This window comes from Antechinus flavipes, chromosome 4 (assembly GCF_016432865.1).
Source record: "Antechinus flavipes isolate AdamAnt ecotype Samford, QLD, Australia chromosome 4, AdamAnt_v2, whole genome shotgun sequence".
NCBI classification, from domain to species: Eukaryota; Metazoa; Chordata; class Mammalia; order Dasyuromorphia; family Dasyuridae; genus Antechinus; species Antechinus flavipes.
The window spans coordinates 182,257,414-182,285,173 of NC_067401.1; the positions used below are offsets into that span (position 1 = coordinate 182,257,414).

At 38.1% G+C, this 27,760-nt stretch overlaps 1 protein-coding gene across 1 annotated transcript in view; it reads left to right on the forward strand.

The window, feature by feature from the left end:
* Nucleotides 1–17,531: 17,531 nt before the first annotated feature.
* The window catches only part of NTN1 (netrin 1), a 526,534-nt gene continuing 516,305 nt past the window's right edge, over nucleotides 17,532–27,760 (forward strand). Inside the window, exons 1-2 of the mRNA XM_051995696.1 lie at nucleotides 17,532–17,627; nucleotides 18,048–19,124. Of these exons, the coding sequence (XP_051851656.1) occupies nucleotides 18,107–19,124 (1,018 nt within the window). The 5' untranslated portion in view covers nucleotides 17,532–17,627; nucleotides 18,048–18,106. The remainder of the gene's footprint in view (nucleotides 17,628–18,047; nucleotides 19,125–27,760) is intronic.

Sequence of the window (27,760 nt, forward strand, 5' to 3'; positions counted from 1 at the left end):
GTATTGTTTATATATATTTATTCAAAGAAGATGGGAAAACAATAGTACAATACAATCTTAAGTAGGATCTATTAAGATGCATTACAACTGATGGAAATAAAAATATGTTTCAACAGAAAAATGCTTAGTTAGAAAAATTTACAAAGCTTTTGAACATGTAAGGTGTTTAAAGTCTTTGGTTATTCCATTGAATTATTAATTAGCAAGTATTTTGTGGAAAGTATTTCAATCTATTATGTTATTGAAACAGGTGTGTCAATGATGAACTTGATTTACTCTCATGGACTTAATCAGTTTTATGAATTTTTGTCAGAAACTTCAGCAGAAAGAGATTATCAGTGGTAAAGTTTTATTGTGATTTTTTTTTTTTAGCTCAGGGACAAGATTGAAATATTTCTGAATGAGAAAAACTGCCCTCAACTATTATTTTTGAACACCGAATGACTGGAAATTAGCTTCTGCTGCAGACTTAATGTTTCTTAATGAACTTAACCTGAAATTTCAAGGCAAAATAGCATTTATATATTAAACTTACTACAGTAAAGTCAATCTGAAAACTAATGTCTGAATCACAAATAACACCCAACTGCTTTATCTCAAGCTGTCAAAAGTTAAAACAGGAAATGAGGTATCTATTAGCATACAAATTTGAAATAGATATATTTTCTGAACTGAAACTATAGTTTAAGCTATATTTTTAAACCTATATGTAAGTGTGAAATTGTAATGGGCTGAAGCTCAAGTTGATGCACTGAGGTCCCAAGCACGTGAGGCTAAATAGTAATTGGACCATACTCTATTAATATATGCTTGGAGAAAGAATGGCCTCTGCCCACTCTTTGTTCAAGTTTTGAGGTGTTGTATGGGAAATGATGTAGGGACAATTGTAGGGGGCAGAGAGAGAGGCGGAGATACTGCTGGTTAGGTTTGAGTTGCGGCTGCTCTCACTTTCTATCACCATCCCCCTTCACCTCCACAAAGAATAAAGATCGAGGATTTTCCCTTAACCTGAATTCCTGACTCCGGCTGATTTTAAAATATGCGGCCATCACACTTGGCGCCAAGCATGGGAACCAAGGATCCTACTTTCACTGAAGAAGTCTCCAGTGACCAGGAACTTAGGTGAGTATTTTAATAGACAAATGGGACAGACATTAGGAAAGCCTCCATCCCCACCCCCTGCCCAGACGTGGCGCTATAGAAAGCATGCTTAAACTGATAGAAGGACAAGGGCTACTTATAACTTGGGAACAGATAGCTAAACTTCTGGAAACATTAAAACACACCTCCCCTTGGTTCTTAGACAAAGAGCAAATCTCTTCAGGTAATTGGACATTAATAGGGCAACAGTTCTCTGAATATTACAATGAAAAAGGTCCTCGTTCAATTTCCATTAAGGCATTCTAGGTATACAATATAATATAGCTGGCCTTAAAAAATCCTAGGAGTTATAGAAAAAAGAAAAAGAGTTCTAGGAATAGCCAGATGAGGAAGCCTGAGATAAAGGAGGAAGACAATGAACAGATTAATGACCATATCCCCACAGGGCATGGAGATTTAAGTGAGGCTCAAAGGTGTGGTGACTTTCTCATCCATGAAGCAGCTTCAGCCCCACCTAAGGAGCAGTTAATTGACTCTTCTCCATCAACTCCACCTTCCAGGATGGAGGGAGGAGAGGTAGTGGGGGGGAAGGGGAGAGAGGAGTGACAGCACCAGCACCTCCCCACCAGTATCCAACCACTCCTATGACTAGATTGCAAAAGAAACTAATTAAAGTCAAGGAAGAAGGGAGAGATGTAACTGAGCTCCAATCTCACGTTTTTCTTGTGATTCAACAATTTAACTCTTCAGGTCAAGAAAGTAGAAAATACGCTCCTTTCGATATAGAAGTCCTCAAAGACCTGAAAAAGGCTTGCACTTTTTATGGGGCTATATCAGCTTATGTTAAGATGTTATTACAGAATTTAGTTTTTGAAATCTTAACCGCTAATGACTGAAAATCTATAGCAAGGGTATGCCTAGAACCAGGGCAAAACTACTTGTGGCTTTCTGAATATAGTGAACTGTGTAGGATACAAGCCCAACAAAATAGTCAAAGTGCAGTTCATGCTGCAATCACCTGTGACCTACTAACAGGTGTAGGTTCCTATGCAGATGTTGCAGTATAGATTAATTATTCCATAGCAGCATATGAGCAAATTGCTGCTAATGCTATCAAAGCATGGGCTTCTCTGCACAATAAAGATGACAAGGGTGAGGCTTTCACAGAAATAACACAAGGACCAAATGAACCCTTTGCTGACTTTCTGGGACGTTTGCAGACAGCTATCACAAGAACTAATGGTGAAAATGCAGTAACAGACATTTTGATAAGGCAAGTTGCTAAGGAAAATACTAATGAGGTTTGCAGAAGAATTATATTAGGACTGCAAAAGGATGCTCCTTTAGAGGAGCTCATAAGACGCTGTGCCACAGTGGGCACAAATGCCTTTTATAGCCAGCCTATGATGCAGACTTCCCAAGATCCCAACATGGGAAGACAGAGTCCCTTCTGGCAAGGGACTTCCAGAGAGACTCGTCAATGCTTTCAGTGTGGTAAAGTAGGGCATTTGAAAGCTCAGTGTTGGTATAGAGACAGAATGAGAAAACAGGGTGGGAGAACAAGACCCAATACCCCATGTCCAAAATTCAACAGAGGCTTCCATTGGGCCTCAGAATGTAGACTGATTCAGGGAAATGGGATGAGGGGCCCAATCCCAGGGCCCAAGGCAAAAAACACTTGGGGCATGATGTGAGCCAATGCTACACCTAGAGAATGCTTAGAAGTCTAGTACCCAGACATGATCAATCAGCCAGGAAGCCATATTATGGGAGAAAGGGATTATACAATCAATCAGCCAGGAAACAACCTGACATGAGAAAGGGATTACAATTGGGGAGAATAGAGTTGTATATAGCTGGGACAACTGAGATACCCCTTGGAGAAATGAACTCTGTTCCTCTCCAGACTATGGATCCTTTGCCTCCAGGCACAGTAGGCTTGACCATTTCATCTCCTGAGAGTATGTACAAAACAGTATCCATCCACACACTGATGTGGGAAACTGGGGAATGTGTAGGTAATATCCCAGTCACTAATACAGGTAGACAATGTGTGACTTATCACCCAGGAGAAGTAGTAGCATCAGGTTGACTGATACAGATTCCTAATAATCAATCTGGTGATAGTGACCCAGATTCTGACTCCAAGCAAAAGCATGCAGGAATATTCTGGATTGCAGCAGTTACAGCTGACCAACCTATGCTCATTCTCTATGTAAATGGCATATTACTGGAAGGATTGCTAGACACAGGTGCTGATCGTACAGTCATTAGAGGTGCCAACTGGCCCAGTCACTGGTCAAAGATTAAGGCAGACACCTATATGTCTGGCATAGGAAGATCAATAGCAGCTGAAGTTAGTGCTACCCCTTTGAGATGGACTTTTGAAGGCAAAACAGGAGTTTTTACTCCTTTTTTAGTTGAAAAAATCCCCATCAATCTGTGGAAAAGAGACAGTTTACCACAGTTAGGATTACAAATGAGTACTTCGTTTTTTTAGGCAGGGCTGCTGTTGAAGGCCTGCCAACACTCTCATCTGTTCCTATTCAATGGAAACTGATACACCAGTGTGGATAGAACAGTGGCTCTTAGCTAGTGATAAAATTCAGGCCTTATTAGATATAGTACAGGAGCAACTTGACCAAGGACATTTACAACCTTCTCTAAGTCCTTGGAATTCCCCTGTATTTGTTGTAAGAAAGAAATCTGGAAAATGGAGGATGTTGATTGATTTAAGAAAGGTGAATGAACAGATGGAAACTATGGGAACTCCTCAGCCTGGACTTCTATCTATCTATCTATCTATCTATCTATCTATCTATCTAATTGAGTACAATTGCTTAGAGAATGGCTTCTTTGGATTATAAACATTAAGAATGGTTTCTAATCTATCCCTCTAGATAAGGAAGATATGAAAAGATTTGCCTTTTCAGTGCCCAGCATTAACTTAGCTGAGCCTTATAAAAGATATGAATGGACAATTTTGCCACAGGGAATGAAAAACAGCCCTACTATGTGTCAAATGTATGTTGCTGCTGCTCTTACTCCAGTAAGGAAAACATTTCCAAAAGTTATGTTATTACATTATATGGATGATATATTAGGATCTGCCCCTGAGGAACAAATGTTAGAAGCATGTCTACAAAAGATCATAGAAACACTAAAGAATTACAAATTGTACATAGCTCCAGAAAAAATTCAAAGACATACTCCTTTTCAATATTTAGGATATGAAGTATACCTTAAGGTGCTTACAGTACAAAAACTGTCCTTAAGAACAGAGAAGCTAAACACCTTAAATGATTTTCAGAAATTAATAGTAGATATCCAATGGATGCGACCAGTGTTAGGCTTGACTACCTATCAATTGCAACCATTATATGATATTTTAAGAGGAGACAGTGCTTTAAATTCATCACGCCAATTTACAAAAGAAACTCAAGAAGCTTTGAGAGAAGTTGAAATGGCTTTATCCAATGTGGTTGAAAGAGTCACTCAAAAACCCTTGGAAATATCCATTTTTGCTACACAAGAGGCACCCACGGCAGTCCTTCATCAAGGAGACAGTGTGATAGAATGGGTGAACCTCCTGGCACAACCAAAACAAAGCCTTACTCCTTACCCAGTGCTTGTGGCTAGAATTTTATTAAAGGCCATTAAGCAAGCAGTACAATTATCTGGGACAAGACCTGACAAGATATACACCTTTTATACCAATACACAAATTAATGTGTGCTATGAGACCATCCCAGAGTGGCAAATTTTATTAGCCATGGCTCCAAATTTTACACATGGGTGTCCATTAAAGATAACCAGATTATTACACAATTGGCGATGGATTCTTGAAGAAAAAGTCTCTAAAGTTCCTCTTAAAGGACCAACCATCTTTATAGATGCATCCAAACATAATATTTGTACTGTATACTCTCATGATTTAATTATAAAGAGAGTAGTCAGAACTCCTTTTCAGTCCACTCAGCAGAATGAATTGTATGCAATCATTCTAGCTCTTACTTATTATCCAGGAGACATAAATATAATATCTGATTAGGCCTATTCAGTAGGTGTGGTACAAAGAATTGCCACAGCCCAAATAAAATTTGCAGCCTCTAATATATATCAGCTCTTTAAGAAACTTCAAGAGCAAGTGAGAAAGCATCCAGGTAAGATTTATATTTTGCATGTCCACTCTCATAGTGGACTTCCAGGTCCCATTTTTGATGGTAATTCAAAGGCAGATAGCCTTCTAACTATGTTGGTCAATACTCCTTTATTCCAAGAAGCCCAGGAATCTCATTCTAAATATCGTCAGGCTGCTCGAGCTTTACCTTTACAAATTGGAATAACAAGAGAGGAAGGTAGGAGCATAGTAAAAGCCTGTACAGCTTGCCTTCCTTTCCATGCTCCTATACTGCCTCCAGGGAAGAACCTTCGTGGTTTGAGACCCAATGAAATTTGGCAAATGGTTGTGACCCATTATAAATCTTTTGGTCGCCTGTCTTTTGTCCACATTGTGGTAGACACTTTTTCAGGATTCATTTTTGCAATACCAGCAGCAAAAGAGACAGTCTGAATGGTCACTGAATTCCTCATACAAGCATTTGCAATTATGGGTGTGCCACAAGCAATAAAAACAGACAATGGTCCTACATATACTTCTAAATATTTCAAACACTTTTGTGCACAGTGTAAGATTTTACACACCACTGGCATACCTTTTAATCCTCAAGGACAGGCAATAGTAAGAGGAGAAACAGAGACATTAAGATGCTCCTCCAAAAACAAAAGAAAGGAGGAGCCACAGGTAACCCTAGAGAACTTCTAAATCTAACCCTTTATACTATTAACTTCTTGATTTTTGACAAAGATGCACTGCCTCTGGCAGACAGGTTTTATAACCCACTAGAAGGGCAGTGTCCAGTGCAAGCGGCTCCACTATCTTTAGATAATGGCCAGGTGATGTGGAGACCCAGAAAGTGGTGAATGGAAGGGATCAGATAGGCTAATTGCTTGGGGGAGAGGGTTTGCTTGTGTCTCTACAGGTGAAGAAGGAATCAAATGGGTGCCAACAAGCCATATTCACCTTGTCCATCGCAGAAAGATGGAGCAGACCCTTGAAAAGAAAGAGAAGACCCAAGAAATATTGGGTGGTTCTGTCGCTGATTGTGATCACCACTGAAAAAGCATGGCAGTCATGGCGTTTGACTCATGGACATTGAAAACTGTTGGACTTCAAAACCCTCAGGAGTTATTGGATTCCCTGAGACATGATAAGATGGTTGTAGGACTTGAAAACCTTCAGGACTCATTGAATTCTCTGAGACATAAAATTGTTGTAGGATTTGAAAGCCCTCAGGAATCATTGGATTCTCTGAGACATAAGACTGTTGTAGGACTTGAAAGCCCTCAGGAATCATTGGATTTTCTGAGAAATGATAAGACTGTTGCAGGACTTCAAAATCTGCTGGAATCGTTGGATTCCCTAACACATAAAAGGACTATTGTAGGATTTCAAAAACTTCGGGGGATCATTGGATTCCCTGACATGTGAAGCAATGGACAATAGATTGTTTTTGGAATATCTCTTGGCTGCTGAAAAAGGCGTATATGTGACTGTTGTTTATATACCCTCCTTCTAGGATTTCTGGCAATCTTTTACAACACCATGTTGATTTATATTGTTTGTTATACTGCTACTTGCATGTACAATTCATGTTTGTTACACCACATCGAGCCTACACTGAGTGTGGGGAGAGTCATCACTAATAGCCTCTGTGTTATTGCTATGTGCTTGTGTAATACCTCCCATGCTGATGGGTTTGTGCATACCTGTTTCTAATAAGGCCCTTCAGCCCAGAAACACGCTAGCAACCCCCACTTCCCTTTAGTGCTTTTCATCTCCCTTCCTGAGATGTCAGGGGGAGTGTGATCACCTCCTTTTCAGTGCTTTCATCTCCTTTCCTGAGAAGTCAGGGAGGGTGTGATCACCTCCCCTTGGGGGCTATGACCTCCCTGAAAAGTCAGGGATGGCATGACCACCTGTGTTCTAAAACAAAAGAAAGCGGGAGATGTAATGGGCTGAAGCTCAAAATGATGCACTGAGGTCCCAAGCACCTGAGGCTAAATAGTAATGTGGACCATACTCTATTAATATATGCTTGAAGAAAGAATGGCCCCCACCTACTCTCTGTGCAAGTTTTGAGGTGTTGTATGGGAAATGACATAGGGATCATTGGAGAGAGAGGCAGAGAGACTGCTGGCTGGGTTTGAGTCGCAGCTGCTCTCACTTTCTATCACCATCCCCCTTCACCTCCACAAAGAATAAAGATCAAGGATTTTCCCTTAACCTAAATTCCTGACTCTGGCTGATTTTAAAATATGCAGTCATCACATGAAATAGTTCAAAATCCATTCAATCATGCAATAAAACAGTTTCCACTTAACCATTCATTGAAAGTTTTTAAACTGCAATGTAATGACATGCTAAGAGGCAAATATCAAGAGAAGAAATTAATAGAATTCTATAAATGCCTTCCAAGCAATGAATATGTTGTTCTATTAAAATCATATGTTCATGGATTGACATTATTATTTGGCAATACCTATTTGTGTGAAAAGACATTTTCAAAAATGAAAAATGTAAAATATCATTACATATTAGCATTAACAGATGAACATTTGCTCTCAATTGTGATGATAGAAAACACTAAGAATTCTAATTAAGTGAAATGATATTCCCCCCCCAAAAGATTTTACTCTTCTCATGAATAGATCTGCAATATAAAATATTGTATTAAATTATTATCATTACATTTTAAATTTTATCAGTAAAAAAGTGAAAATTTGTTTTCTCTTCTGTTGTTTTTGCCTCCTAGCAAAAAAACAGTTTAAAACATTACTATCTGGTCCTTTACAGAAAAAGTACCAATGCCTATATTAGAGCATAAAAACCTCTTGGACAAATGCAGAAAAGTAGAAAGATTAAATATGATAATAATGATAATTATTATTATATTCATCTTTTGCCAAACATAAATGCAATAAAAATTATGTTCAATAAAGGGTCTTTGAAGCAATTGAAAACTAAATAACTTAATCCCAAAGAATGGGCAGATCAAAGAACAAAAGCACAGAAACAATAATTCCATCAAAGATAAAGACAACAAATAAAATAATATGTCGATATTTTGAGAATATAGTCAAAACACTACTTGGAGTAAAATGTCAAAAAAACATTAAAGGACTTAATGAAAAAAGTGGGAAAGAAGAGGTCTTAGCTATTTCAAATCTCAGACTCTATTATAAAACCATAATCATCAAAACCATTTGATAGTTGATAATAGAGAAGTCAATCAGTGGAACAGAAAACTATACAATATAGTAACTTAATATCTGGTAAACTCAAAGATCCTAGCTGTTGGAAAAAATTCACTAGTTGACATAGGGTATTAGCAAAAATGAAAAGCAGTAGGACAGAAACTTGGTATAAATGAACATTTGTCAGCATATAGCAAGATAAGTTTCAAATGAGTTAATGACAAATATAAAAGGTGACAACATAAGTAAATTAGAGGATCATGAGGGAAAATATCTCTCAGATCTATGGAGAGGGGAAAAATTTGTGATCAAATAAGAAGTAAAAAGATTGCCAGGAAGTTAAATAAACAATTTTGATTATATAAAATTATTATTTTTTTTACAAACAAAACCAATATAGTTTAAATTAGAAAAGAAACAAATTCTGGGGGAATTGCAGCAAATTTCTCTGAGAAGTTCCATTTCTAAGCTATATGTGGAACTGAGTCAAATTTTAAAGAGCTATTCCCCAAATAAAAACTGGTCAAAGGGTATGAATGGTTTTTAGAGGAAAAATCCAAATGGCTAAAAGTCAAGTGAAAAAAATTCTCTGAATTGTGAATGAGAGAAATACAATTCAAACAACTTTGAAAGACTAGCTCATATCCATCCGATTGGCAAAGTCAACAAAAGGGCCAGTGATGGAGAAGCTATGGGGAAACATTGAATTGTTTTGTAACAAAAGCATTGTTGATGGAGTTGTGAATTAGTCTAGTCATTTTGGAAAGCAATTTGGAGGCATGTGCATAAGGTTATTATATTACATATTCCCTCTGATAAAGCATATTGTTATTAAGGCTATATCCCAAAGAGATTAAAGAAAGAGGAATGTACAAATATACATTTTCCTAAATGTACAAAAAATAAAGCAGCTCTTTTCTTGATCCCAAAGAACTGGAAACTGATCTGCCCATGAATTGGGGAATGATTTTAAAAATATGGTCTCTGAATTTGATAGTAATTATACAGTATACCTGGGAAGACTGTATGAATTAATGCAAAGTGAAATGAATAGAAATTTTAAAAAATTTATTTAATAGCTGCAAAATTATAATTTCAAACAATTTTGAAAGACTTGGGACCTCTAATCAACAAAATAATAAACCACAATTCCAGAAGACTCACGATAAAACATGCTGTCCACCTCTAAAGAGTGAGAGGTGATGGACTGAGAATACAGATTGATAAAAACATGTCTCATATGGGGATAACAGGTTTTGTTCTTCTTTTCTCAATGGACAGGGAGAATAGAAAAAATTCAAATTAAAACAAAAATAATATTGAATTAAAAAATTTAATGAAAATTTTTAAAAAGAGATCATTGGCAACTTTGGGGAGAGTAGTTTCAATTGAATGAAAAGGCTGGAAGACAGATTGTAGAGAGTTAAGAGGATAATGAAAGAAAGTAGAGACATCTATTATAAATTATCTTTTCAAAACATTTGGTCAACAAAGGTGAGGAGAGAAGGATCAAGTGAGGATTTTTTTGATAATGAAGGCACGGAAGCTGGTAACTCAAGTGAATAGAGCACTAACCCTGGAGTCAGAAAGATGAGATCAAATTTGGCCTTTTCTATTACTCTTACTAGTTGTATGACTCCATGCAAATCATTTGATCTCTATCACAATTTCTTCAACTGTAAAATGGGGATATTATTAGAACTTACCTTATAGAATTATTGTGAAAATCAGATGAAATAATATTTATACAAAAGCACTTAGCACAGTGTTTGACACCTAGTAAATACTATAAAATGGTTATTTTTTTTCACTTCCCTACCTGGTCATGTTTTTAGGCAGTAGAGAAATGGCCAGTAGATAAGGAGAGATTGAAGATAAATGAGAGAGTAAAGATGAGAGAGGGCTAAATCTGCTGGAGAAAAATGGTATAGAATGGGATCACTTTTGAAAACAGAGGTGCTTGCTTTCACAAGGTAAAGAGCCATCTCCTTATATAATAGGGGTAGAAGCAGAGATAGTGATAGAAGGAATCTGTAAGATGCAAACTGCAGAAAAGGGGAGAAAAGGGAGCTCCTAACAAATTGCCTCAATGTTTTCAGGCAAAGTTCTCAGATGAGAGAGTAAGAGGAGTGAGAAGGAGCCATGAGAAGTGTGAAGAAGAATGAAAAATTTAGAAAAGCCACTGAGATAAGTAGAAAAGTGAATAAATTTTAAAAAAAAGTAGTAGGATTGTCTTGCTGTAACAAGGGCCAAGTTGAGAGCATGTTAACATCAATTTATACTGGATCTATTCAGAAAGGTTTATGACTTTCTCCAACACTGTTCAGCTGTACATCAATAGGAGCAAAGGAAATGCCATGGTAGGATCAATCCAAGGTTAAGTCTTGGCAGGGAAATCAGTATTAGCATATAGGGACAATGGATTCAAGAGGAGATGTTAGTGTATAGTTGCAGGGGTGATGGCTTGAGAAAAAACTGAGGGATTAAAGCTTTGGAGGTCATGATAAAAACAAAGACTGGATATTGGGGTTCTAAGTTCAGTCAGTAAATAAGCATATATTAAATAATTCTTTTGTGCAAGACACTGTGCTAAGCACTGGAGACACAAAAAAAGATAAACTTCTTGGAGAGTTGGGAGAGACCATATGCAAAAACTATATACAAATAAACTATATGCAGAACAAATTGGAAATAATTAACAGAATTAAGGGATTAGAATTAAGAAGGCCCTTGAAGAGTTTCCTGTAAAAGGAAGATTTTAGTTGGGACTTGAAAGAAGTCAGGGAAACCAGAAGGCAGAAGGTTTCCATTTAGAATGGAATATTGGGGTGTTGTGTTGATGAGAATAGAAAAAAGGGATCAATTAGAGGTGGAGATTAAGGTTTTGTCTGATGACAATTTGGGGTTCAGGATCACTGGGATGGACAAAGTATGACTGAGAAAAAGTGTGATAAAATATTGCTGAATAAATTCATGAGGGTTAATTAATATTACTAAGGACTTGTTCACAGGGTTTGGCAGTTCAGGCAAGGAGACCAGTGGAGGGAGCTAATGGTATAATGTTTACTTTTTTCCCTGCAGGCAAGCCAGGCTAGGAGGTAGCAGAAAGGAATGGAGTGTCTCTATTCCCTGAAAGCAGGAAGAGTATCTTTTAATTGGGAAGAAGCTAGCTCAGGAAACCAGCAAAGAATGAAGAGAATCTCTTGGATTCTTCACTGATGGAAAGAAGTCAGGTCAGAAGACTAGTGTATGATGAAATGCTATCTTCCTGATCCCCTACAAGAAGAAATGAGATATATCAAATTGGAATGGTTTCTTTCTGGTTCCCTGAAAGTAGGAAGATACCAGATCAGGATACCAACTCAGTCCACTGAGCTGCAAACTTTCAGTGCCCTAAGAATGAAAGATCATTGCCCTTCTTGAATGAACCTCTCAGATTCCTAATTCTGATCTGAATGTTTTACACAGATGCAGGCTTGCTTCTGGCTTAAACTACAGTAGATAACTGCTAGCCTTAATCCATAACTTTGATCTGGGATCAGAGAGAAAGAGCTACACATTTACCTCTGGTTCATGTTCCCATTTCCAGCTATTCTAAACCCTCCTAAATAAGCCCTCCTGTATGGATTCCCTTTTCAGTGTCCACAAACCTGTCTTCTTATGCTTCCTTTAAATGGAAATCCCCTCCTCCTATTGTAATTTCTCCTTGGATTTTCCAATTAATACTTGATATAGTATTCCTTCTTAATTTTTGTCGGAAAGGTTGTGTGAGAGAAATAGATTGTACTGTTTCCTCCTACTCTGTCTTCTTTGCTGTTCTTTCCAAATTAACACCATTATTATTCATTACTCTGTAGTATTCATCCTGTAGTATTGCTTCTGTTTTCTATATGTATCTTTTAAAAATAAGACTTTCCCTTTTTTCCTTGTTGGAGTAATTTCTATTTTTTTTAATTTCATTTTTGAGAATTTCCTCTCTCTCTTGAGCCAACTTCCCTTGCAAAACATTAGGTCACTGGATCGACCTATACTTTCTCTGAACCCCTTGAATTAACTCTCCCAAATCTAGGGTTGGATTGTGACCAGTTTTCCTCTCCTCATTCATGAATTTAAGATGAAGAGACTTCTTGTTCACAAAGTTTTCCATTATTTCTATTTCAGCAACCAATTCCTTCTTGGTCAGAATTATTTCCAGCATAATAGTTCCTCTTCTGATTTTTCCAGTTTTTTTTTTCAGAATTACATTGTTATTGAGGCAAATCATAAATTTAACAATTGCCCTGATGTTGACAGAGAACTCCAGTAATGCGCCTAACTTGTTGACACTTCTGTCTCTCTCCTCTCATCATTATAGAGTACCATCACTCAAGAGCTGGAAGGAACCTTGGAGACCATCTAAGTCTAGTCCAGGAAAGCCAAGTGATTTTCATTGATTTTCCTCATGTCTCCCACCTTAAGGTTCTTTTCCCTGACATGAATCTTAACATAGTGTATCTATTGAATTTCTTCTGATTTTTTGAATAAGGCATTTCTATCATGCAAAAAAACAAAAACAAAAGCAAAACAGTTGAAGGCAAGAGAAGAATCTTCAAATAGTTTAAACCAGAGGAAGACCTTTCAAGTTGGAATACTAAAATGTATTCCATTTTATCCATCCCCCCATTATCCTATCCCCAATAGGGATTATTTAATTCAACTCCATAATTTTATAGATTTAGATACTGAATCAAGAAAGATCATAAGCTAAAGAGAATTTATTGAATTATAGGAAAACCAGAACTTGAACCCGGATCTTTTAATTTTAACTCTTATGCTTTTTCTATTATATTTTGTTGTCAAATATAAAGAAGAGCAGAATTGTGCTTTGCTGCAGCTCTCATTTTGATGAAAGATGGCAGATTTTTTACTTTATATATGAAAAGATTTATTAACAATTAGAGATGTCTAACAAGGAAATGGCTTCCCATTATTCAAAGCATTCCAATCAAATTTGACTGATCTGAAGTGCTATGTTCAGTACTGGGTACCACAGTTTAAGAAAGATATTACTAAATTTGATGGCAACTAGCATGATGAAAGACTATGTCATATGAAAATTGGCTGAAGGAACTTGTGATGTTTATCCTGGAGAGGAGAAGATTCAGAGAAGTCATGATGACTGTCTTAAAGTATTTGAAGGACTGTCATGTGGAGGAGAAAATAGGTTTATTCTGTTTGTCCTCAAAGAGCAGAACCAATAGCAATGGGTGGAAATTTCTAAGAAGCTAGATTGGGCTTGTTGTCAGGAAAATCTTTATAACAATGAGAGTGTCCTAAAGTGGAATGGGCTGCCTTGGAGTCGGGGAAAGGTCCCCTATCCTTGGAGATCTTCAAGCAAAGTCTGGATAACCACTTGTTGGATACTTTATAGTGGCCATTCCTTTCATGTATGGATTGGAGTAGATGGCCACTAAGGTCCCTTCCAACTTGCAAATGCTATGATCTGTGATGGGATGAACCTGTCAGGGAAAAGGAAGAAAGGATTTTTTTTTAACTGGGTAGAAGGCTGGATTAGATAATCTCTTAGACATCATTCAACTTATTCTTAAATTCAGTAAAAATCATAGTGTGTTAAACTGAGATTAAAGAGTTTACATGAATATCTACTATGCAATTGGTACACAGGAACTAATTGAGCCAGGACCAGAATAAGATCATAGAATAATAGATTTAAAGCTGAAAGAGAAGTTAGGGGCAATGGATTATGTTATACTCATTTTATAAATGGTGAAAGTGAGACACAGAGAGGAAGTGAAGTAAATATTTATCCAGTACTATACTGTCCACTTGAGTAAACAGAACTTCAATACAAAACTTGATCTAACACCCTTTTTCTAAAACTCCATTACCTTTACCTTTCCTGCTATGAAATTTTTAATATCCAAGAGGCTGCTATTACTTCTTTCAGTGCTTTTGAGAAGAACAAAGAGAAAGAAGCAAAACAGGAAGGTGAGGAAGCAGGCTAGCAAAACCTGACAAAGTGTAGGTAAAATAGATAGCCACCTACAATGAAGAATATAGTGGGATTCATGGAGGCACATTTTTGAATATTACTTTTCTTATAAATACACATATTTTTAATGCTAGAGATTTCTATTTCCCATGACATATAGAAAATATGTTACAATAGTGAAAAGTAATAACAAGAACAATTTGAAATTTTCAAGAATACAATTTTCAGTCCATACTGAAGGGACACAAATTTCTTCTTTAGAATATATCAGAGGATTCCAAGAATAACTGATCTCTTAGGCAACAAGATTGAACATATACTTTAAGCCAGCTCTGTTAGTGGTGTAGTGGAAATATTCCTGGGTTTGGAGCCAGAACTCTTTTGTACAGATTATTGTTTGGAAACTGTGTGAACTGGGCCTCAACTATAAAGGAATGGACTTGGATTAAATGATATTAGAACTTCCAATTCTAAACATCATAATCCCTAGTGGCATCCTGAGGCAACTGGCCTAGTCTTTACTCCACTGAATCAAATGATGTTAGAGCTAGAAAGAATACTGGACGTCATATATTCTCTCCCAACTTCCATCTTCACAGATAAAGCAATATAAATTCAGAGAAATGAAGCGATTTGCCCAAAGTTACACAGCAGAATAAAGAATGAACCTGATAACATAGATCTTCTGATTGTAGTTACACACACATGCACATACATTCACACATATAAATATGCACATATGCATTTTCAGACAGAAGAACTGTCAGCTATTTTTTTCTTACCTCCTCAGAATTTTTTTTTCTTTATGGCAATGGGGTTAAATGACTTGTCCAGGATCACACAGCTAGTAATTTAGTGTCAGCCTTCCTTCTGGAGGGCTGGATAGGTCCTCCTGACTTGAGGGCACAGACTCTCTCCACTTTTTCACTTAGTTGCCCTCAAGGAAGTTCTTTTACTGAAAATCTTTCTTAGCTTGGGAACATCCATTGTTACTTGTCCTCAATTCTATATTCTTATTCAACTGCTTGTGAAATTGATCTAAGAATGCTTTCAATATTTCATGAGCATTGGATATTTTCATGATTCATATTTCAATACAATTCAAAATTTCAAATATTATTTCAATATTTCATGATCAAATGAAATATAAAGTATGTAATATACTTTGTTACTACAACACACTTCATAAACATCTGCTTTTTTTAAAAAGGCATCTTAACATCATAGAGAGCTGGCCTCTTGAGGTGAGAAGATGTGTTCAAATTTAGTTTTTGACACCTTGTGGATGTATGACCTTGGGCAAATCATTTAATTTTTCAGTGCTCTGGGCAACATTTTAAGAGACTTTGCAGACCTGCATCAGGAAGTTTCTTGACTAGGAATTTTCAATACCAATAAAACTTTAGCTCCATAAATTATTATTGTTTTTGTTGTTATGTCTTCCCCCCTCTACCCATGCCTCATTCAAATTGCTAATCAGTTAATTTAGAGACCAAAATGTATCTTTGGTCCCTTAAGTTTCAGTGCTCAATTTCCAGTAGTTATTACATGATAGGCCCTTAATAAATATATATATTGAATCCAATGCTAACAAATCCTTAGAAAACTTAATGGAAAGTAGGGAGATGGTGGTTGAAGAAAGCCCTTTTGTTCAGTGGGAAAGTTGCTATCTTCATTCATTTGTTGCTTTCCCATGCTAAAACAATCCTAACTTCACTATTCAGATACTTAGTGGAGTCAGGAAAGAGAATATTGGGATTGGGGATCACTTTCCCCTTACTGCTACCTGTAGACTAATGTCTACATGCAATAGTGATCTGTAGATCTGTAGATTTAACTTTCGCCCACAACCACATCTCAACTTCAGTCACTCTTCACATACTACTTTCCCTCAGCAAGAAGTAGCAATCACGTTCGCTGTAAAACAGATACACACAGAGGCAATCCTTAAAATGTCCCTCAGTTTTACTAGCATTAAACACAGCAAGCATGGGGTTGTTAGGGTGAGGATTGACAGATGGATCTGAGAGAAATAGCTGAGCATCAATCAGCAATTTGAGTACAGAGTGCTGGTATGTTCTTGAACCCAAATCATCATTGTTATCAAACAGCCCCGCTTTGTCCACTGGCTTTACTGGTCTTGTTATAGGGTGCTGAGGTAAGAATATATATGTGCTGAAGGTAAAAACAGGAAAATTAATCATTCCCGAATTTGCTTATTTAAATCATTCCGTTGTCGATCTGGAAAGACCTGTTTTGACCATGGGTAAATAATTTAGCTCCTTTGAGATTCAAAATTTTTTTCTTCTGTAACATGATTACAGAGATTGGGCTAGTTGAACTTTTACAGTCACTTTTAGCTTAAAATCCTGTGATCTTGGATTCTGTGATCAGTAAAAAATCTATGAGGATATCCATCTCACACTTGTCTAATATACAAATGGGTACACACTCATATAATAATCTACCTACCAGTCTGGGTCCCTTCCAGCTCCCTCCATCGTGTGTGTGTGTGTGTGTGTGTGTGTGTGTGTGTGTGTGTGCATGCGTATGTGTGCGTGTTTGTGTTTCTCCATTGTGATTTGGTCTTTTTCATTGTGTTTGCCTCTCACACACTCTTGCTGGGTTTCTCTTTCACGATTCCTCTCTTTCAAACTCCAATCTTTTCTATAACTTTTTTCTTTCCCGGAATTTAAGACTTTGCAACAGTGTAATCAGATTCTGGGACAGTTTAATTGGCCACCTCCCCGCTCTCCCAGCTCCGCCCGTCATTCCTCCTCAACTCCCTCCCCTACCCTCTCTTCCCTCCGCCCACGACTCCCATCCCGTGCTGCCACTGCAGCAAAGCCTCTTTACTGGCTGCGAGTGTGAATGTAAGTGTGTATGTGCGTGTGTGTGTGTGTGTGTGTGTGTGTGCGCGCGCGCGCGCGCGTGTGTGTGTATGTATATGTGTGCTTGCGCTACAGGCGCGGGGAGTGTCATAACTCTGACCTCTGGCGGGAGCAGCGGTATCCGGGCGGTCGCGTCACTCACAGAGTAGGCGGCGGGGAGAGTGGGACTGCTAAAGGCAGGGCAACAGAGGCGCAGGGTATGGAACCGGCAAACCCAGTCTGAGAACGCTACCTCTAGCGGGCTCCAAGCACACCGCAGCCACAGACGCGGCTCCCATTCCGGAGCCATCCAAACTTTTTCTTTCTCTTTTGCCCCCTCTACAAAGGTAAAGTCCCGAGCGCGTGTTCCTTGACCAAAGACGGGGACGGAATAGCGGGGTGCGGAAAAGAGATGCGCCCAGCATCTAGGGCTGCGCGATATCTTTTCCCCTGGCGCCGCGCTTCTGACTGAAGAATCTTCTAGGTGGGGGAGGGGGGATGGGCTAGCTTTGGGGGACTTTGCTTCTTGAGGTTAAAGGGGCCACTTAGTTTCTCAAGCTTCTGACAAAACTAGGATGGGCTGGGAATGCAGATTTGGGTAATGTTCTTGCCTTGCTCTGGAGGGTGATATGCGGGAGGATTTCAGTCATAGACCGATGGGTTCCGCTTTTCCTGGGGGTCAGCGCTTGGTTTCACCGCCCCACCTGGGGCTCCTGGGCACCCGGCCGCCTCACTGAGTCCGGGTTCACTCTCTTCTCTCTCCACAGGCGACTTACGAAGTAGGCGGACAGGTCAGCGGCCAAGCCTGAGGCTAGCCGAACGCAGCATGATGCTCAGAATGTGGGAGGCTCTGGCAGCTCTGGCAGCTGTGGCGTGCCTGGTGGAAGCCGTACGCGGGGGACCGGGGCTCAGCATGTTCTCGGGCCAGGCAGCGCAGCCTGACCCTTGCTCTGACGAAAATGGGCACCCCCGTCGCTGCATCCCGGATTTCGTTAACTCGGCTTTTGGCAAGGATGTGAAAGTGTCCAGCACCTGCGGGCGACCCCCAGCCCGCTACTGCGTGGTGATGGAGCGCGGAGAGGAGCGGCTGCGCTCTTGCCACCTCTGCAACGCTTCTGACCCCAAAAAAGCGCACCCGCCCACTTTCCTCACTGATCTCAACAACCCGCACAACCTGACCTGCTGGCAATCCGAGAACTACCTGCAGTTCCCGCACAATGTAACACTCACTCTTTCCCTGGGCAAGAAGTTTGAGGTCACCTACGTGAGTCTCCAGTTCTGCTCACCAAGGCCCGAGTCCATGGCAATCTATAAGTCCATGGACTATGGGCGCACTTGGGTGCCTTTCCAGTTCTACTCTACGCAGTGCCGCAAGATGTATAACCGCCCCCATCGAGCTCCCATTACCAAGCAGAACGAGCAAGAGGCTGTATGCACCGACTCACACACAGATATGCGCCCGCTGTCCGGTGGTCTGATTGCCTTCAGCACTCTGGACGGGCGGCCCTCTGCGCACGATTTTGATAACTCTCCCGTCTTGCAGGACTGGGTGACGGCCACAGACATCCGCGTGACCTTCAATCGGCTACACACCTTTGGCGATGAGAACGAAGATGACTCAGAGTTGGCGCGAGACTCTTACTTCTACGCTGTTTCTGACCTGCAGGTGGGCGGCCGCTGCAAGTGCAACGGCCATGCGGCCCGCTGTGTTCGTGACCGCGACGACAGCTTGGTGTGTGACTGCAAGCACAATACGGCTGGACCAGAGTGCGACCGCTGTAAGCCATTTCATTACGACCGACCCTGGCAGCGGGCCACTGCCCGGGAAGCCAACGAGTGCGTGGGTGAGTTGTGCGCCCCGCTGCTGTCGGGAACTTCGGGGCTCTGGGCCTGGGTTGGGGATGGGAGAGAAACGAAAGTGGAGGGGCGGCGTCAGGTAACCTAGGATGCAAAAATCAACTGAGGCATGAAAGGAACATCTAGAGTCTGAGGAGCTGAAGAGCGGGTGCAGAGGGTAGGAACAGTGCTGCGCTCTCCACCTTGTCTGGAGCAGGGAATTATCTTCTATGGAGTGAACTGCGCGCTTGGCATTAGAGCCGAGAGGACTTCGACTAGGTCCCAGGTTTCTGGTGCCTGAGACCGGTTCCCGCTCCCACCCGGTGGCATCCTTCCACCACATGAGCTGTGAAGCGCTAGGTGAGGTAGAACGTAGTTTAGGGAGAAAAAAAAGAAAAAGTCTTGATCAGATGCCTGCAGGCTAAAGTGTACTTCAAACTAGAGCCCTCAGGACATAAGAGGAACTGGACAGAATTCACTGATGTTTACTTGACACGTGTGTGTGCCCGCCAAATTTTGAGCCTGCCAAAAACCCTCAGAAAAGCCATGAAGGGGAAAAAATAATCACTGTCAGGCAAGAGTTCCCTTCTAGGAATTATTCGGTAATTCCCGATTTTACCGTCCCAGAGTTTACCCCAATGAAAATGCTTGTATTACTTTTATATCTGTTTGGCTTTAAAGGTCTGATATTAGAACACATCAATATTTTCTAGTGCCGACCTCCATTTGAATAATGAGTTGACTACCCTCTCTGATGGGAGGATAAAAGGAATTCTAGGCCTCACTAGTTTGCTTTGATTCCATTTCCCACATGAGAAATCTGAGGTAGATTGAAAATCCTATAAACAATATACAAGACGATTTTTAGTTTAAGTTTGGGTCTATACGTAGCATAGATGACCTTTTAATTCATTGTTGGTTGGTCTTTTTCTTTTTAAAAACGAAATTTGTTTTGTTTGCAGTATGTTTCTACTAATTGAAGAAACATGATGAAATTCAGATTAATTATTCTCTACATAGGCAAAGTTTAGTGGAAGAAAGTTCAGGAATTTTGAAAATGTAAAAATTTAACCGGATCCCCCCCAAAATAATAACTCCCTTTTCCAACCAAACCAAAATAAATAGGGTTCCGGGAAGTTACTTAGGTCTGACATAATCAAGGCCTAAACTTCTCACTTACTATTAAAACTCAAAGTTTCAACTGTGAGAAGAGAAATCTGGCAAATCTGACTGAAAATTTTGAGGCTAAAGATTGAAGCCAAAACAAAGGCTTTTTCTAACGTCAGATACTCACATTAACATACTGATTTCTACAGGTATACACAATCTTTGTTCATTGCAGACATCCATGCCTCAATTTTCAAATCCTGTAAAATAGTAATATTTAAGAAATATTTTAAGTTTTCTCTACCTCATAGTTAGTGGATGTACTCTTTTAGAAATTGCTGATAAAAATTAGAGTTAGGATTAAAAGTTACAACAAACTGCGTATCTACAGTTTTGGGGGTTTGTTTTGTTTTTTTGTTTTTTTGGTATTTCCTTTTTTGAGTTTCTAGTCTCCCATTATGTCTGCATTCTCTCAAACACATTACAGATTCTTCAGTCACCATGAACACACATTTGGGGTCTGGTTTTGATTAATTGTGTCATGTTATTGTTGAATAGTTTGTGTTTTATTACTTGTAGACACAGTCATTTGAACAATTTCCTGAAAAAAAAAAACCCAACAAAACCTGGAACATTCAGTTCAAGAACTGGGGTAGGTGGTTTTGGGGAAACTGTGCCTTCCTTAGATCGCTAATCATCTATTTTTGCACAGAATACACAACGCTTTTGTAGTCTTGGGTATTCATTCTCTCTCTTCCTTTGGCAGACAAAACTAGAAAAGATATGAAGTTCTTTGGGCATATTCTGTGTAGAGATATATCCAAATATGTCTTAGAATATTCTTCGAATTGCTTCTCCTTGAGTTTTAGTCCTTCGGAAATGTGCATTTTCTTCTTCCTCTGTCTCTTTCTTTCTTGGTGTTGGTGATGGAGATATTGATGGTCTTTATAAATTATAAATTCCATAGTTCTACATTGTACATGTTTGTGGAAGATCATTTTGCCATATAAAAGACACAAGACCAAAAAAAGACACAAAGTGAAATGCATAATTTAGATAAGCTAGGCTGAACATTGGGATAAAGTTTTGATTGGCTTGAATCCTCCATCCTTCTCTATTATCACTACTGATGAGATTTGCCAGAGAATTTAACAAGCTTTTTTATCTTTAGAGAAATAATCTGTCTGAATGATGAGAATAGTACTTTAAATAAATTCAGTAGTTAAAGGTTTTTTTTTTTTCTTTCTTCTCACTCTAAAAACAATACCTTCTTTCACACGGACTGGATTGAACATTCTGACAAAATTGATCAGTCAGTTAATTAAGTTAGCAACAAATGAACCAAAAAAAAAAAAAAAAGGCTAAGCTAAATAATTGATTATTTTTATCCACATCACACCCCAAATCAGCTTGACTTTCTCTTTTTAATTTGTATTTGATAAATAGATGCAGGTTGAAATATTCATTGTGGCTATTCTAATACATAGCTCTCCTATTAAAGCTATTTAATTTCTCTCCAATTAAATAGCTAAAATAACTTCATATCTTTAAAATTATTTGCCTTCCAGATAATGCAACAATATCAATGCAATGTACATTCCTTTCAGTCAGTTTTCTGGTGTTCTATAGATTAAAATCTAATATTGAAGAGACTATAAATTATTAATAGTGAAAATAACCTAGAATCTGAGTGATTGTTCTATCATCTTACAAAAATAAAACTAGTGCAATATTTTTCAAGGAATTTACAATTAAAGGTTGAACTTTTTACAGAAATGAAAAACCCCTAAACAGCAAAACCTGCAGTGGTTCTGTGAATGTATGTGACAGGTGACTTATTGAGAGGAAAGAGGAAGTATTATCAAATCTTTACAATACTGATTTTGTGCTATATATCCTAGGTTTCTGTTTTCATCATAATTCTGTCTTGTGAAACTAATTCATACTTTTGAAGTAATTTATCCAGGATTTTCATGTTCTGAGCAAAAGAACTAGTGAGAAATAGAATTGCTGGAACCCACAGGATAATGAAACTTAAATATCCAGAAAGCTGTCATAGAACAGATTAACCCTGATTTCTACATAGTTCATCTTTCCCTTACAAAAAAAAAATCAAACATGATTTTTAAAAGATTAAACATTTTTATCTTCTTTGTGGAGCAGAACAAAAATGACATATATTTTCAAGATTTTAAAATGTGATACATCTTTTGAAATAGGACCACAGTATTTTCATATTATTATAACATATATGTTAGTTGCCTCTTTTTCTATATATTTTCAAGGTAGAAATCTCTGTGGTATAAACATGTCCTTTTGGAAAGGCAAGTTTATTTTAAATTCAATATAGAATTTCTTCCTAGAAATAATTCAAAACAATGCAAAAGACAAGACTATGTATATATAATGTTACAATTCTGACAGTTCTCAGTGGAATAATTAAATACTCTCTTTCGCTCATATGTATTAGTATGTTCTCATGCTTTTATACATGTGTGCATTTGCATTCATCCATGCATGGTGGAAATGTACATCCAAAGGGAAATGCATGAGCAGTTTTTCACCACCTGGGTTTCTGGATTTTCCCCTCTTTCTTCTTCTAAGCATCTGAAGAACATATTGTGTTTCATAAATTATTGACATCACTTTTAATCAGCATTCCCATTGATGTTGGAGGACCTGTGTTAATATTTAGTGCCTGATGAAGCATAGTGCTTAATCTTACTATAGGGATATCAGCATGAGACCTTTCCAGTTTGTTACAGGACAAGCTTATGAAACTTGTTCTGCCACTTATTCTAAGGCTTTGCATCACCTCAACTGTAATTTAAAACTTATATAAAGATAGCTTTGCAAGGTGAGCTCCTTGCTGAGCCAGGGCTGGACTCCTATGGTAGTGAGTGCAAACCTGCAATTTGATGCTCACAGCAGTTTCAATACAACTTAGAATGAATCAGTTCCCTTTACAAATGACTGATCTCCCCAGGAGTTCCCATATTCTTCTCATTTATCTTCCTGGGAATGATACAGTTGACATATAAAGAAAAAGTCAGCAAAAATTTCTGCAAGAGTGAAAAGGGGAAAAAATTGGTTTATGGCAGTTATTGTTACATTTATAATTTGATACTTTATCAAAAGTGGAAGGAACCTTAGAGGTCATCAATCTGGGCTATTTTTGAACCTGGCATCTGTGAACTTTTAAAAAATATATTTTTAAACAACTGTATTTCAATATTATTGGTGTCCTTGGTGATCCTGTGCATTTTATTTTATTCATTTAAAATAATTTTTCTAAGAAGGGTTCCATAGGCTTCATCAGATTGCCCAAAAGGTTCATGACACTAAAAATTTAAGAACCTCTGAAATCCAGTGTTCTTATTTTAATGAGGGAGAATGGAGGATCAGAGAGACTGAGTAATTTAGGCCCTAGACTATAGTTTAGTGGAATGCTCTTTCTTTGTCAGAAGAGAGTAAGGAGAACTTGTGGCTCTATCAAAAATTGGAGTTGGTTCCACAACTGATAACTTATCATAAGATAAGATATTATATATTAGGTTTTAAGCTTTATCTTAGCTGTCAGTCTAAGCAAAATAAAGCCCCGAGGTTAGCAATGAAAGTGAGAGATTTGAGTATTTACCTGTGCATACTTATTACTCAGAATTATTGTTAATGGATAAGAGATTTATTAGCTTTACCATTTTACTCCTGCTTAGTTTTCTATAAAATTTCTTTCCTTCAAAGGAGATGAAACAGAGCTACAAATCAGAAAGCCCCAGCTGTTTTTCCCTTTTGGCCTAGTGATATGATTGCCTCCAGCATCTTAGGGTTTCCAGGAAAACCAAAATAAATGAACAAATTAAAGGAGGCTAGGAAGGAGTTAAGAAGTGTGATGTAGTTAAAGAGAAGGGTTTGGTGGGAAATGGCATTTCTGAGTCCCTGGTGTGAAGCTAGTAAGTGCTGTTTAAATGTGTAAACAGTGTGGGTAGGTCATTTATCTCTGTAAGCCAGAGCAGCTGGAGCAAGCACCTCTGCTGGCATTCTCATTAGCACCTGGTGGGCAGGAACCTCCCAGCACTACCCAAATAACGTGGAAACATTAGCTCAAACAATGCATCAGGCTGCCAAAAGACCAAATGAGGCTGCTTCCGACTTTACCCAATAAGTGAAAAGTTTGTCAGAGTAACCCTACTGGGGCTAGACTCTGCTTTTCAAGTATCAGCTAAGCTCTCTGTTTGCCCTGCCCAGACTTCTCCCTGACCTTTTGTAGAAAAATGAGATCCTCAGAAAAGTATTTGAAATTCATGTCCAGAGTAAATATTGGAAAGCAACATTTTGAAATTCAGATGTTCCCTGGAAGGAATCCCCTCCTTGCAACTCACAGCTGGTATCGATATTCTTTCCTTGGGGTGAATTGTGCTTTTCATTAAGCGAATTTTTTGTCTTGGGATTAAACCAGCGTTGTAAACTTTTATGTTTACACTTCAAAAGTCCATTGGGTTGTTATCCCTGTTATCTTGATGGCTTCTACAGTGTCTGTTGTATACAATGGCTTTACTGTAATAAATTGCTCTCTGGGGACCTCAATTATAAAAGTCTTAGTTGGAGATACACAAGTACAAATTCTTTGTGAGCAGTTCTTTTTCCTTTCCTTTCCTAAGCAGTAATCATACCTCGATTTTCTGCACAATATTCCATTGTGGAATCTGAGAGTTCTGAGTCAGAGACTATCATTAATTAAGTTGAATATTCTCTTTCTCTTTTTTAAGTCAAAGTCAAAATGGTCCATTTTGCAAGATATTTGGCTTGGTAAAAATACATATTCAGACTTTCACCAAGGCTTAAGGTTTTGTGAGAAAAGAACCTAAAATTTCATTTAGGCCAGTTTATAGAAAAGGAAGCCAAGATCCAAAGACAAGAACTGTGATCCACGCAGGGTAACACATCAAACATGTGGCAAAGCCTGGATTAGACCGAGGATTCTTGCCTCACTGTTCAGTGTTCTTTGTATATTATGTTGCTAAATGGCTAGAAAACTTGTAAAGGGACCTTTGGGATTAGAGTCCAGTATTCAGAGATGGAGTGATGATATATTTGGTGCAGAGCTAGTAGTAAAGAGTGCAAATTGTAAAGAAAAGAGGCTGCAAGTCATATGGAATGTATAGCACTACAAGTTGCAAAAATGAGTTTTAATGTGGTAGTATAAAAATAGCTGTCAATTTCATTAATCATGGAAAAGTCTATTGATCACCTATCAATCCATTCAGCTACCTTTGTGATAGCCCTAGAGCAAAAGCCATAAACTTTGGACTTCTTGAAAATGTTTAACTGTTTAGGTCAAGCCCTAGTTTGGAAAATCCCAGTATTCTGAGACATACACTACTGTTTTGAATATAACTTGAAATAAATGGTCTGATGCTTAGAAATCCTAATCATAATGAGAGATATATTGTAAGAATATTTATTTTCAGAGGGTTAGACTAATGTAGTGCCATATAACCTCTAGGAACCCAGTATTTAAATTGCATTGAATAGGAGGCCCACAGGATCCTTGTAACAGTTCTGTAGTCTTAATACAAAAAGTGTCCAAACTGTGGACTCCAAAATAATAGACTCTAATTTGCATCTGTTTAGCATGTAATTTACACGTTGTTCAGTCAGTGCCAGGTCCCATGGAAATCCTCCCAGCCAGTAGTACTTTGCTTTTAGTGATATTTCTCCTTTGTCTCTTCCAATTCCCAATCAAGTATTTACCCAGGTGAACTGTGCTACTCCTAGTAGACCCCCTTTACTGAGAAAGAATTAATGCCCTGCCAGTGGTGTATAACAAGTGAGTCGTTGACCCAGGCTGATCATGTTGTTCAACCCCTTCCTTCTACAGATGATCTCAGAATTTCCAGTCTTGTGATCCAAGGTTGTACGGTTTGGCTCCAGACCCTTTCCTTTCATTTCCAGATATTAGGCAACACTATATTTTCACTTAAGATGGACATTTTCCTCAGAAGTGTTTTGTAAATCACCTGTGAAATAGGTGATAATCTGTACTTCACTTTACAAATTTTAAAGTGTAATATTATTTCTAGGGGAGAGTTTGGGGCACATGGGTTAGCATGGTATAGTAGATAGGAAGTCTGGAAAACTTGATTGGAAGTCTGAATTAAAATTAAGCTCCAAATGCCATCTGTGTGACCCTGGGCAAATTTTTCAAATTTGCTGTGACTTGGTTTTCTCATCTATATGATGAAGAAATGGGACTAGATAACATCAGAGGCTCTCTTTAGCTCTAAATCTCTATGATCTACCTATTAGTGTCTACCCCCTTCAAAATTTCCTTGTATTTATATATGTTTCTTTTCCCTCCTCCCCCCATATAAGCTCTTTGAGAGCAAGAGCTATTTAATTTTTGTTTGGCCTAGTATATAGTAGATGTTTAATAAATGCTCTTTGGTAAATTGTTGTTCCAAGTTACCTTTGAATTAACCTTATTTATAATATTTCTGTTAAAAATTCTTGCATTTTATATACACACACACACACATATATATATATATCATAATTTTCTTAGCAATTCCCCAATTTTTTAAAAATTAATTTAGCAATCATCACAAGCACAAACATTTCAATATACAAAGAGGATCATAACAATAATTGTGAATTTCTGTTAAATATAGCTTTTAAAATATATAGCAAACTTAAATCCAGTAAGTTAATAACTATTATTTTAGTTATTATGAGTCATTTTTATCATATTTTGTTCTGTGCTTGGAAAAAAGTTTTTGATAGTTTTGTCTATCTTTGATTTTCTTGAATCAAATGCCTAGTAGTCTGTCTTTTTGCTTGTATTTATATCCTCAATGCTTAGCATATGATAAGTAAATGATTAATAAATGCTTGTTCGGTGATTTGTATTACTACGTCAGAGGGCATGTGTACAATATTTGTACAATTTAATGACCTGTCTATCATAACCCCAAATTGTTTTCCAGAATAGTTACCAACAATGATGAATGTGAGATGAAACTTCAGAGTTGTTTTATTTGCATTTTTTCATTATTAATGACTTGTATTTTTTCATGTGATTATTGACAGTTTGTATTTATTTCTTTGAAAATAGCCTATTAGGTAGAGCCAAAATGGTGGTGTAGCAGGAAGCTGAACTAGAACTAGCTGAACTCCCATGCACAGAACTCCTTCAAATAGACCTAGAAAACAGATCAGTCCAAATCCTGCTGAGGAAATCTAGGAGAAAAAATGTCATAGTAAGATTTTTGTTCAGCCTAAGTTTTTATAAGGAGACAGACTTAGGTCTACAGAGGTTAGAGAACTAGAGAACTAATTTTAAGATTAGTTTAGGAGCATGATGCCAGAGTAGTCTAATGCCCAGGACAAAAAGAGGACCCAGATCCCTATCCCAAAACCAACTGATCCATCCTGGTGGATCTCAGTGGTTGAACCTACAGTTTTGGTATCAGCTACCTGATCTCACTTTATATATCTGAGGTAGACTGAGAAGGTGACCTGTCCATTTTCAGAGTAAGAG